The sequence below is a fragment of the Schistocerca americana genome, chromosome 5, assembly GCF_021461395.2.
Source record: "Schistocerca americana isolate TAMUIC-IGC-003095 chromosome 5, iqSchAmer2.1, whole genome shotgun sequence".
In the NCBI taxonomy this organism is placed as follows: Eukaryota; Metazoa; Arthropoda; class Insecta; order Orthoptera; family Acrididae; genus Schistocerca; species Schistocerca americana.
The window spans coordinates 559,533,064-559,546,987 of NC_060123.1; the positions used below are offsets into that span (position 1 = coordinate 559,533,064).

The window sequence follows — 13,924 nt, forward strand, 5'->3', positions numbered from 1 at the left end:
AATGTTTTAATGTCAATAAAGGTTATTCAGATCTCATAAGGGGAGACAATTATTGAACTATATGAAATAAAATCGTCATAATTTCTGTACAGTTTGCGTATGGACGTTCAAACTACACGGTTGGCCGCGGGTCATGATGGGTATTAGTTGGTTTGGTTAAGCAACGAAGCAAACTTGATGCATTTGGGGGACTGAGAATTCGCATTTCGCACTCGAGAAGTCTCTTCTCCCTGAAGGGGTGACTTTTCCATAAGATATGGAAAAGAATGACCATGAGAGCAGTTGTTTTTCATTTTTTGTGACAATGATTTTATATCAGCTGGTCTGCCTCATGTATCGTTATGTCCAAATGGCTTATAAATGTTAATCTACATTCAGATCCGATGATGGCACCTTTAGTGTATTGAAACCGGTTATCCAGTAAACAGTATTTAAGGGGACCACTCCATGGTTCAAGTCGAAAAAAAATCGATTTTCGGTTTTCATCATATTTCGATAGATTAAGTATTCTGAAAAGGATTTTGCTGAAAAAAAATTTTTTTTTTCGATCATTTGAAGAGCACTTTGCTACCACGTGTGTTTATATGCCACGCCCACTTTTCTGTCACCCACTTTTCTGCATATATTTTAGGTCTTTATATCCCCTACATTGCACGTTAGGGACTTTTTTTTTACTCCAGAGTGTGTTGGCTATCCTTGGAATGCAACGGTCGGTATCCTTTCCTTTCTGCTGTTTGTAAACAACACGCTGATTGCGAATAGTTGTTATAATTACGTTTGCAGTGCTTGTTTACGTGTGTTTTGTTGTGTTTATTGAAGATGACGAAACGTAAAGGCATTTTCAAGAAACGACAATTTAGAGGAAACAAGTTTAGGTTATACCGCCTGGGAACGATGTTTCTTATTGTAATTCTTCAACAAGTGCATCATCAAAGAAGCTCTCACCATTTTAAGAGAGTTACAATGAATTTTCTGTAAGTGACAAGGGGTTCTAAACTTGTACAATCTAGACCAGGGATCCCCAAACTATTTTGGACAAGTGACCCCTTTTTCCAAAATGAACTGTTACCTCAGACCCCCATGGCCAAATTACCTACTTTTAAGATCAACCCCCTTATTCATAACGGTCCGCTAACTTAAAACAGCTGCTACAGAGTGTTATTTTTCATTCTGACTTATGTCAATAGAAGAAGACAGAGTGAGAATTAGCAATGCTTTAAGTTTTAAATAAGAACTTGTGTGAATTTAATAGGGGTCGATTTTTATACCTCGTCGAACCCCAAAATCAGTTTTCGTTTATGTCGACCCCTAGGAAACCGATATCGACCCCAAGGGGTCGATATCGACCACTTTGGGAATCCCTGATCTAGACATTGTGGTGAGTCACAGAGTGTAAAAATTTGTGAGAGTGCCAGTGGGAGAAAAGGCCTAGCAATTGCTTTGGATTTAATTTGCACTAAATGCTCAGCTGTGATTTCATTTATGAATTCTTCAAAACCAGATGCAAGTGGCCCCTATTGAAATCAATACTAGATTAGTTTATGCCTTACGATCAATTGGCAAGGGTATGGATGCAGGGAGAACATTTCGTTCAGTAAAGAACTTACATCAACCACCAAATAAATTTGAAAAACTGACTGCAATATTAGAGAAAGCTGTATGTGAGGACAGTGAGGAAAGAATGAAACTGGCTGCTAGGGAAGCAGTGGAAGAAAATGATGGATGTTCGGATATTGCAGTTGCACTTGATGGAAGTTGGCAGAAAAGAGGACATACTTCTCTGAATGGAGTAGTGAACGCCACGAGTGTAGACACCGATAAAGTGTTAGATGTGGAGATTATGTCTAAATATTGCAAATGTTGTAAAGTCAATGAACATAAAGAACACAACTGTGTGGCTAATTTTAGAGGAACAAGTGGTGGTATGGAAGTCCATGGAGTACAACAAATATTTCATCGCTCCATAGAAACAAGAGGCGTATGGTACACCAAATATTTGTGCGATTGTGACAGTAAGGCATACAGCAATGCGGTGATCTCTAAGCCATATGGAGATGCCATTATTAGCAAAATAGAATTTGTAGGCCAAGTTCAAATACGTTTGGGTACAAGGCTGAGGAAACTAACTGTTGATACGGGAGGGAATAAAATTAGAAGATGGAAAATTGTTGACCGGACAGGGTCGGTTAACAAAAACTGAAATAGAAAACTTGCAGGTATACTATAGGCAGGCAATTAGGAGAAATAAAGAAAATTTGGAGGCAATGAAGAGAGATGTTTGGGCCATATTCTTCCATAAGTCATCTACTGATGATAAGCCATGTCATGGATTGTGTCCATCAGGAGAAAATTCGTGGTGCAAATGCAAGCAAATACAATAGGTCTCAGGCAACTGGAGAATCTTATTCTCACCAACATTCTCTCCCTGCTGTTGTTATTACAGCAATTAAACATAATTTCAGAGACGTGACTCATCCTGTCCTTTTAAGGAAATGTCTGCGTGGGCAGATACAGAAAGCAAATGAATGTTTCAACAGCATAATTTGGAACCGTCTTCCTAAAGCTGTATTTGTAGACATGCATACAATGAAACTAGGAGTTCATGATGCTGTTATTACATTCAATTGTGGTAATATTGGAAAGTGTTGGGCACTGAAAAAGCTGGGAATTAATCCTTGTGAAAATATGATCACTGGGCTGCAACATTGCGACAAAATGAGGATAGCCGATGCAGACAGGTCTGCATCTAATATTGCCAAGAAAGCAAGACAAACATCCAGGAAGGTGAAAAAGAAGCTGGAAGACCTGTTACAGGCCAAAGATTGGTCATCATATGCAGCAGGACAGTTTTCATTAATTGTAAGTAACAAATTTCAAAAGTTTTTTGTTTAAAGTCAATTTCCCGTAAACTAAAATTTTCAGTACATATGCCCAATCATATCAGAAACTATCATAGATAAATGAATGAAAATTTCAGAGACTCTGCATAACATAAAAATCCATCTCTGGTACTACATTCATTAATATTCCCCGATTAGGAAGTTCACAACAAAATATTTTCTGCAGAAAAACATTAATATTTTTGTTAATAAATTTATAAAAGTATTTCTTAAAAACTATAAAATGGATAAAGTAGATTTTAGTACTGTTTACTCTATTAGCATCATGTTACACACAGTAAAAATATTAAGGTCCTGCATCAAATAGGTTTTTCAGAAATGGATCAAATACTTACCTAAATTAAGATGGGTTAGAGAAGCAGAGTGTGGTCCCCATAAGCGATCTTGGCTTTTGAATTACTTCTACAACAGAGTGATCGCACCACTACGCACTATGTGTTCACTGCAAAATACTTGATGTTCGTTGCTGTTCCGAAACACTGTTTCTCAGCCACGTAGCCATAAAAATTACGTCAGGGTAAACGAGCAAGTTTACCTTTCTTTCCCATGTAGATAAATATGTATTTACGTATTTCTTCGAGTTACACGCGTCATATATGTGACATTTACACTGTCATTTCCATAGAAGATGATTTGTCATAATATTCTGGTTGATGAGTACGTACGTCTAATTAATAACAGTGTGGCGTACAAGCACAACAGATACAGAAAAGAGACAAGATGTGACGAATTTTATTGTTACCGTATCCATCGTTAAATGTGGCACACAGCTATACAACAGAAAGCGCCACAAGCCAAAATAATTATGATACGACGCCATACAGATGGGCCTCATTCTGCTTCCACCACAAGACTTACAAATAGCCCGCTCATTCCGCCGAAAGTTGTTTCCGCCGCCACAGACGGCACTGACACCAGGGACTACTTTCTGCATCCGCCATCTCCAAGGACAGTATTCAGCGACAGCAGGTGGATACTGAGATGTTGTAGTGCTGGTGATTCATTTGTCACGGTCATCGGAGGTCAGATAGCGCTCGGGAGGCCCGTTTGTGCGCCCTCTATTTTTATTCTTGGGGCAGTAACTGTGCAGAGCTTAGAGGTGAGCAGTGTTTGCAACATTCATCCTATACCCCACTGACCCGTACGGACTCCATTTGAACGGGGCCTACGGGAAGCCGAGTGGATAATAACATGTTGGGCACTGTGTATCGCTGGTGGGTCGTTGCTCTCAGCAGTGGTCTGTGGAACATTCTCGAAGTTGTAGACCAGGTTCTGGATGTCTGCGTAGTACAGACATTAAGATCTATACGCCTTGGGCAAGCAGTGGTGGCCGACCGAACATCATCCAGAGAAGAAATCCGTGCACATGTTGTACGTGGCGTGTCATCAAGGAGCATTGGGAACCATCTGCTTACTGCAGAATTAAGATCACTCGTTAAGATCACTCGTGCCTTTAGCGAGGTTACCACGGACAAGACGACATCGCGAAGCACGGATACTCTGGTATGGTGAAAGAGTCGACTGGAGAACAGAATGGCACTCTTCTGTCTTCAGTGATGTGAATAGGTTCTGTCTGTAAGCGAGTGATGAACATACGCGCGTGCGATGTAGAACTGGTGAGTGGCCTCTTATGGAGTGTATCTGCCCATGAGACACATCTGCCACCCCACCACCCCAAAGCTTTATGGTGAGGGGGGGGGGGGGGGAGGCTGGGGGGCAGGCGAGCTTCAGCTACAATTCGCGGTCATATTTGGTGCTTCTGCAGAATAAAGTAACCAGTACCGAATTTTACGGACTATAAGACACACCTAAATTTTTAAGCAATTTTGTTAAAATATAACATCTTTACCATATTTATTATTAGATTGTAAAGCCAGACTACCCGACTAAAAAAATTCTTGCTTTATCAAACCGAACTGACCTTCAAAACATGTGAAAATCGTCATCTGCACTTTCTTCTTCTTCTTCCTCATTATCGTAGTCCTCTTCATATATAAGATGGTCTACACTGACATCTACAGCATGTTTTCAGGGATTTTAAAGGTCAGTTCAGTTTTATAAACTAAGAAATTTTTTTAGTCTGGCTTTGCAATACAATAATAAAAGTGGTAAAGATGTTACTTTTTAATAAAATTGCTTAAAAATTAAAGTGTGTCTTATAGTCCGCAAAATGCTGTACCTGATGAAAGATTTAGCAATAATGTCTTCTCTCTAGATCACGACTGTTTTATCCATTGTTTTAAATCTCCCTTCGGCGTGAACTCATATTGGGTTTCATCCATCAGCCATTTGTTCCATTCCTGTCTCATATACACTTTAAATGGTTTGTTTATTGAGACATCGAGAGGCAGCAATTGTGAAGTATAAGACGTGCGGAGATTATAAATTAAAGACTGGAAATTTTTATATTAATTCCGAGTATAAGACGAACATGGATTTTGGAGTCAGTTTTTGGAAGAAGAAAGGGCATCTTATAGTACGTAAAATACAGCAGCCGCTACATTGCACAGGTCGTTACGCCCGCACTAACGCACTTACTTGACAGGAAGGCGATGTGCGTTTTCAGCAGGACATTGATTGCCTACGTAACGGATACTATGACGCAACGTGCTCTTCGTGGTGTATAACACCTGCCTGGCCATCAGATCACCCGATCTCTCGCCAATTGAAGAAATATGGGACATGATGAAGCGGGAACTTGGTCTGCAAGAAACAACGCCGTTTGCAACAAAAGGCCCAAGACGCTTCGGACAATCTATTGCAGAATGCCATTCGGCACCTTTATCACCGTTTGCATGCGAGAATACATGCGCCAGAGAGGGGTCCGCTGTGCGTTAATGCTACTCATAGTATGAAGGCTTTCACGACCGGATGACATATCTTCTGGTAAACCTTCCGGGATGTAAGGTCGTGGTCCATGAAACTCTTCAGCTCCTAACGTTTCGTCCAGAGCTGCGCTGGACATCTTCAGAGGGGTGTTTCTCCTCCGGTGAGTCTTGCCGGCAAGACTCACCGGAGGAGAAACACCCCTCTGAAGATGTCCAGCGCAGCTCTGGACGAAACGTTAGGAGCTGAAGAGTTTCATGGACCACGACCTTACATCCCGGAAGGTTTACCAGAAGATACGTTAATGCTACTGTTTGGGCCTCCGTCCGTTACTGAAACTACCCGTCACATCAATTGTCAATAAAATGACTTTGTCCTTGAGGTAAATGCATCTTTATTTTCCGGCAGTGTAGATCACAGATGGACATCCTTACGCCCTTGGCAGGTAAATGCAGACGCACAGCTTTACTCGGTCAGCAGTTGTAGGAGGTCAGCAGTTACCGAGAAGTTATCTGCAGTGCTGCAGTTATACCCCATCAGCTATCAACGGCTGATTATAATCGGATAGTCAATGCTGTGCGTCAAAGTGTTTATGAACCATAAACTGTCTGAGAGCAGTCCGGACTGAACAACTATCAGATTATGAAGCTAATGTACGTTGTGTTAGATTACACCAGTGTTGATAACTTTTGCTTCAGTGCCACACTCGTTCATCACACTAAGTTGAGTATTTTATCTTGTACATTTTTTTCAAAAAAATTATTATTAATGAATTCTCATTATGTCGCCCACCCTATGTTTGTTATAGAATCAATCTCTGGAAGAGACCTGGAGACACCGAAAAAGGTTTCAGATTGATTATGTAATGCTAAGACTGAGAGTTCGGAACCAAATTTTAAATTGTAAGACATACCCAGGGGCAGATGCGCACTCTGGCCACAATTTATTGGTTATGAAATGTAGATTAAAACTGAAGAAACTGGAAAAAGGTAGAAATTTAAGGAGATGGGACCTGGATAAACTGAAAGAACTAGAGTGTTGAGAGTTTCAGAGCCGGCCGGGGTGGCCGAGCGGCTCTAGGCGCTACAGTCTGGAACCGCGCGACCGCTACGGTCGCAGGTTCGAATCCTGCCTTGGGCATGGATGTGTGTGCTGTCCTTAGGTTAGTTAGGTTTAAGTAGTTCTAAGTTCTAGGGGACTGATGACCTCAGAAGTTAAATCCCATAGTGCTCAGAGCCATTTGAACCAGAGTTTCAGAGGGAGCATTGGGCAACGGCTGACTAGACCAGGGAAAGGAATACAGGGCAGCTTTAAGAGATGAAATAATGAAGGTAGCAGAGAATCAAACAGATAAAAAGGTAAGGCCTAGTAGAAATCCTTGGATAATAATAGAGATATTGAATTTAACTGATGCAAGGAGAACATTTAAAAATTCAGCCAGTGACGGAGACGAAATGGAATACAAACGTTTAAAAAAATAAGTTTCACTGGAAGTGCAAAATGGCTGAGCAGGAATGGCTAGAGACCAAATGTAAGGATTTAAAAGCACATTTCAGTTGGGTAAAGATAGATACCACCTACAGGAAAATTAAAGAGGCCTTTTGAGAAAGAGAAGCAGCCGTATGACCATTAGAAACTCAGATGGGAAACCAATCCTAAACAAAGAAGGAAAAGCTGAAAGGTGGAAGGATTTTATAGAGGATTTATACAAGGGAGATGAACTTGAAAGCAATATTGTGGAAGGGAAGTGGACGTAGATGAAGATGATATGGGATATATGACACTGCGAGAAGAATCAGACAGAGCTCTGGTTACTTCATTCTGCAGAAGCACCAAATATGACCGCGAGTTGTACCGCCTGTAGCCCCCCCCCCCCTCCCCCTCCCTCACCATAAAGCTGGTGGCAGATGTGTCTCGTGGGCAGATGCACTCCATAAGATGCCGCTCACCAGTTCTACACCGAACGCGTGTTTGTTCATCACTCGCTTACAGACTGAACCTACTAGCATCACTAAAGACAGAAGAGCGCCATTCTGTTCTCCAGTCGACTCTTTCACTACATCAGAGTATCCGTGCTTGGCGATGTCGTCTTGTCGGTGGTAGCCTGGCCAAAGGCACGAGTGATCGTAATTCTGTAGTAAGCAGACGGTTCCCAATGCTCCTTGATGACACGCCACGCACAGCATGTGCACGGATTTCTTCTCTGGATGATGTTCGGTCGGCCACCACTGCATGCACAACGCGTAGATCGTGACGTCTGTACTACACAGACATCCAGAACACGGTCTGCAACTGTAGTTTAGCTGTGTGCCATACTTAACAATGGACTCCGCAATGGCATCGTGTCATAATTATGTGGCTTGTGGCGCCCTCTGTTGGTATAGCTATGTCCCATATTTAACGATGGACACGGGAACAGTAAAATTCGTCACATCTTGTCTCTTTTTTGTATCTGTTGTGCTTGTAAGCCACACTGGTATTAATTAAACGTACGCACTGATCAGCCAGAATATTATGACAAATCATCTGCTGTGGAAATGACAATGTAAATGTCACGTAGATGGCGTGTGTAACACGAAGAAATACGTAAATATATATTTATCTCCATGGGAAAGAAAGGTAAACTTGCTCCTTTACCCTGACGTAATTTTTATGGCTAAGTGGCTGAGAAACAGTGTTTCGGAACAGCAACGAACATCAAGAATTCACATGCTGCGGTCATTAACGAAATTTACGTCAACATCTATACCTCACAAGCTACTTTATTGTATGTCTCCTTGTCGTTTTCGCGTTTACTATATCAATATGTGACGAAGGGCGCTCCTATTCTGGGGATCTTACCTACTTCCTCAACAAACCCTACCCTGTAAAATTGTCAAGCACTGTTAAAGTATCATTCACACGAGGGTTTTGTTACCTACTTCTTTCATAGGTGGACTACGCTTGCTGAGTTTTCATTCAACGAATCTCAGTCTACCAACTAACTTGCCTATGATCAGTTTTATATGGTCGTTCCATATTAAATAACTCCATACGCATAGTCCCAGATATTAAATGGGTGTGACTGCTTCCAGTACTTGTTCGACGATTGCGTAATTATACAGATATTTCCACCTACTTATAAGCAATGCGATGCATTTGTTTACATTGTGGGGTCATTTGCCAAGCCCTGCCAGTTTGTTTTTATTGCCTCATACTCAGATGCACCTGGTATCTATACGAGGATTTATGTAGAGCGTGTTCGGGAAATCCGGTTACAAACTTATAGAAATTGTAGAGGGGAGTGAGTACATAATATTTTGGAAGGGAACCCATGCCCAGGAGCGTCATCCAACGACACTACAGAGTGTCAAAGCTATAGGCGCTGGCGACTACAAATGTATGTTTATACAGGGCGATTCCATGATTCTAGGACGATGGAGAATTGTATCAGTCTGAGGTAAGGTTTCCCGTATCGGAAACAAACGAGTCGAAAACTATAAGCGAAAACCGTTCTGAAACCTCTGACAGCGTAATACGTGTAGTAGCACTGTTGTTGCTAAGATTGTAGGGTAGGCAACCTTCAGAGGTGGTAATATGGACCAAAACAAGGAAAGAAATGTCTAGTATACATGGGCTCTAACATGCATACCTGAGGAGTTAGGAGCATTTGTTCATCTTCGCTGCTTGATACACATCTCTTCTATTGAACAAGTGCTCATAGCTTTTAAGGTACGCATTTTCGAGCACACATTTACTGGACATTTTTTCTTGTATTGGTCAATACTACCTCCTCTGAATGTTGCCTGCCCTACAATCTTAGCAACAATGGTACCACTACATGTATTCTACTGCCAGATGTTGTGAGTGTGTGGGTTTTATTTTGTCAGTCGTGCAATAGATTGATCCAACAAGTACCCTTTGGCTTCTTCAAGAAACAATTTACACCTCACACTACTACAGAAGTCAGACAGACGCTCCTTATGTACCAACAAGAACTGGTTGAAAAACATTCAGCAACAATTATCTTCTGGAGCTGTCCGCTGTAAGGAAAAGACACAAAAATATTCTATATATTCTTACATAACTAGTGGAATGGTTGGGTTTGGGAGTATTGCTAGTCAGTGTAAGGAAAACATTAAATGAATGAAAAATATTATTTATTACAAAAAATTCTGAGAAATCAAGTGAAACATTTTCTTATAAAATAATAGTAAATTTTGGGGTTCTTTTCAGAGCAGTAGATTGCCTCTTACGGATAGGAATGCTATTATTTCACAAAGTATGGAAAGGTTCTTTTCTCCCTTTTCTTTAAGAACGTTATTTACTCGGCAGAATGGCTGAGAGCCACGCCTACACAACTTGAATAACTTTTCTAGGTATGGTCAAGGCTGTTGCATGAGAAATGTAATGGAGTGTACTGTTATGGAGGACAGATGGGGCTCGCATATGTTGTAGCGGACTATACCGTGAGCTGCGACGACTGCTGCCTGCGTCGCTCACTGCTGACAAATAACACACCTATCTCTTCCTATCTGGATTGACCTTCACCAATCAAACTCTCCCTACACCTTGATGAAGTCAAGGACTCCTATCCGCCCCTAGTCTAACTACAGGTGTGGTACATTGGTCAGATAACCAGTCCACCGCAATGCCACTCAATATTCGCTCGCAGGAATTTAACTAGTACTCTGTCCATGTTTACACCGCACAATAAGTGTGGCGGCCAACACATTGAACAACGCTTATCACGAGCGACTCAATATAGAGTGTCACTCCGATTCGCTAACGACAGAGGTGCTCTCCCAGTGAAGTACTGAGGAGAGACTTTGTTCCTCGCTCTTTGTGTACACTTACGAGCGCACTTGCTCTCGTTACGTGTTCCCACTCCAAGAGCGACAACGGAATGGCCCCTTTTTCTGGAAAAGTTGCAAGGGTATATCATTCGCTGTCTTCCCTCACTTCTCTGGCTCTTTGTATCAGAAATATTTCGCCAATCAGCATTGCTCTTTTAAACGGGAGAATGACGTTTTGTTTGAGTCGACCAATGCAGAAATCTGTAGCATCTCCATTAGGCGTATACTGTCCTGTGAGAACTCTGTAACTATGCAGTCAGTCCATGAAATAATGTGTCTTCTGGGCGCTCCCACACAATGTAGCGGAATTTGCTTTTAAGTCGAACATGGGGGTTGGTATCCCTTCACTCCAGCAAAAGCTGTCTTCTCTCTGAGCGGGCGCTTTGGCCGAAGTAGGTATGTTGTTGACCCAGCCCTCTGAAGGGACGGTCTTCCCAGTGGGCTGGTTTCCTCTTTAGAACGAAAATTCCAGTGGCTGTCATGTTGTGTACGCCAGCCTCAACTTTTTTCAACCTCGGTGCACACTTGCCACTTACTTATTAGATTTGCATATCACTTACATGATTTCATGAAAAATTGGCTCTACCTTATCGAGTTTGGGCTCAAATGTAGCGTCTTGATGTGCAGAATACAATTGTGAGGACGGAATATGTAAGAAATGAAGGTCAGGAGACAGCGCCACATTACAAGATATCAGAACGGCTTTTGCTTATAACTTTCGACTTGTTCGTTCCCGGTACGCGAACCCTTACCTCAAATTGATGCATATCACCTTCTCCATCATCTTGGTAAGTTTGTAAATGATCATGGAATCACCCTGTATATACATATATTTACAGACGTCGGCTCTTATATGTTTGAAGCTCTGTAGCGTCGTTGGATGACATTGGTGGACATGGGTTCCTATTCAAAGTATTATGTACTCACTCCCCTCTACAAGTCACGGAAGATTGTTGCGGGATTTTCTGAACAACCTGCATACCAGTTCAGTGTCAAATCTATTCCTAATCTCAGCTGAAAGCAAATCATGACCTTGAATTTCCAGGGCTAGTATGAATTCACAAAACTCTATGCATTATTGTCTATCACCATCATGAAGGGGTTGTAGTGACTGACTACCATATGGCTTTAAATACAAATGTTGCTGTGAAACACGCCAAAGAGACGTATGAAGAAAGGCTGTCTTTCAACTGGTATGACGAGTGAAAGATTGCCGTTTGCGCTCCACGTCTTGAACAAACGCAACGGAGCGACAGGTAGATTTGCAATAACAACCAGTGCCTCAAAACTGCTGGCGTCATCGTCGAATGGTTTGAGCTATGTGAGGTACAGTGCCATACACTCGAAGAAAATCACGCTGCGCAGTTGTAACTGAATTACACATGTTTGAGCGAAGAACACAAAACGCCTTCTGTTACTGTGTTGCTGCCATGTGGACTCGGCACACTTTAGATAATGAACGATAGCCCCCCACAGGTAGTAAGTTTGATGCACAGGTTCAAAATTACCTCATGTTTCTACATTCATTCATGTTGACGACATAGTCTTGTGAAAAAGGTTGAATCGTTTGAAACACTTATGTCGACGGACATACTTCAAAGAACCACATATACAATGTGCATGATATATACATAGTGTGTACTTACAGGAAACATCATCTTGAGCTTACTAGGAGCGAATGCTGGTTCCAGCTTGAGTCGCAGCCTCTTCCAGTTGTTGCCAGCGAGACAGAACAGTTGCCTGTTGAGTGGCATTGTTTCGTCCAGGTTCATGCCCCGGTCGTAAAACATGTGGAAATCCTTCACCAGCACGCAGTGCACCAGGATGGGGTCGATAATGACCAGAACTGGTCGGAGCAGAGCGTAGATTCCCACGAATCTATGACCTATGCAGAATAACTAACCTCAGGATTGCAGCAAATAGCAGACACCTAGCAGAAAGCAACTCATTTCGTCTGTCACTCACTGGGAAAAAAGTACTGTATTAAGCTTGAAGATGAAGCCATACAACTGATAATAACTGGGGACAGTCTCCTTACAAAAGTATGAATTCGTGGAGTATTTTTGCATTTCCTGCGTTGAAACTGTTGAGTATAGTGGTAAACTGGCTTGTCGTCCACTGCTTCGCTCTCGTAAGCTGTATGGTCTGCTCAGATATTTTTTTCATCGAATTCTTACGTTGTTCACAAATTGCAACACCTTCTAAACTTTTCAAGCTAGTTAAGGCCATAGGCGCATGGTCTTCTCCGAATGTACTTGATCAAACTGCGATTCTGATAGCTACAATCCAAGGTTTTTCTAATCACGCCTTTACGTTCGTTTGGAGATATTTCCATGGAAACTTTCACACCCTTCCACATATTTCTTTATATCTAACCGAGAAGTTAAATACCAATCTTCATAGATTTAGCTTTAAAAATTTTCAATGAAACTAAATATTTTCTTGATAATTTTCGTACTCCATTCCACCCCCTTACGGGCTGAATTTCTAAAAACAGGGCCACATGTAGTTTTTTGTTTCAAAGCGAGAAGCCAAATGCAAATTTTCATAGATTTAGCTTTGAAAATGCGTTCATAATTAACTATTTCATTATAATTTTCATTTTCGTTTTCATCCCCTTAGGGACTGAATTACCAAAAACACTGAAACACGTAGTTCTTCATATGTAACCGAAAAGCCAAATACCGCTTTTCACAGATGTAGCTTCAAAATAGTTTAATAGTTCTTTAATAACGAATTGTTTTCAAAAAAACTTTCACCCACTATTTCAACCAACTAAGGGTTAAATTTCCATAAATGCTAAAACATGTATTTATTTCTGACCGAGACACCAAATACAAGCCGGCCGGAGTGGCCGACCGGTTCTAGGCGCTTCAGTCTGGAACCGAGCGACCGCTACGGTCGCAGGTTCGAATACAGCCTCGGGCATGGATGTGTATGATGTCCTTAGGGTAGTTAGGTTTAAGTAGTTCTAAGTTCTAGGGTACTGATGACCTCAGATGTTAAGTCCCATAGTGCTCAGAGCCATTTGAACCATATACAAATTTTCAGAGATCTGGCTTCAAAATTGCCTTAATAGCGACACATTTGGAAAAAGGCATTTCATCCCCTTCCTTCTTAAACGACACGTACAGTATAACATCAACACCCTCTCCAAGTTTCAAGTTTTTATCCTTAGCGGTTTGGAATGGCCCGTGACGAGTCAATGAGTGAGTGAATATGTCAGTCAGACATTATGACCACCTACCTTACACTCGATATGCAGACTTTTGAAGCGGATAACAGCTGCGACGCGTCGCGACATGGGAGCAATCAGGCCTTAGTAGGTCGTGGACGGAGCTGCACAACGTCTGCACACACAAA

The 13,924-nt window shown here is 41.7% G+C and overlaps 1 protein-coding gene across 1 annotated transcript in view; it reads right to left on the reverse strand.

Annotated features, from left to right (window-relative positions):
• LOC124616007 (cytochrome P450 6k1-like) overlaps positions 1-13,924 on the reverse strand; it is a 79,417-nt gene that overhangs the window by 47,783 nt on the left and 17,710 nt on the right. Inside the window, exon 3 of the mRNA XM_047144218.1 lies at positions 12,208-12,446. Coding sequence (XP_047000174.1) covers positions 12,208-12,446 — 239 coding nt within the window. The remainder of the gene's footprint in view (positions 1-12,207; positions 12,447-13,924) is intronic.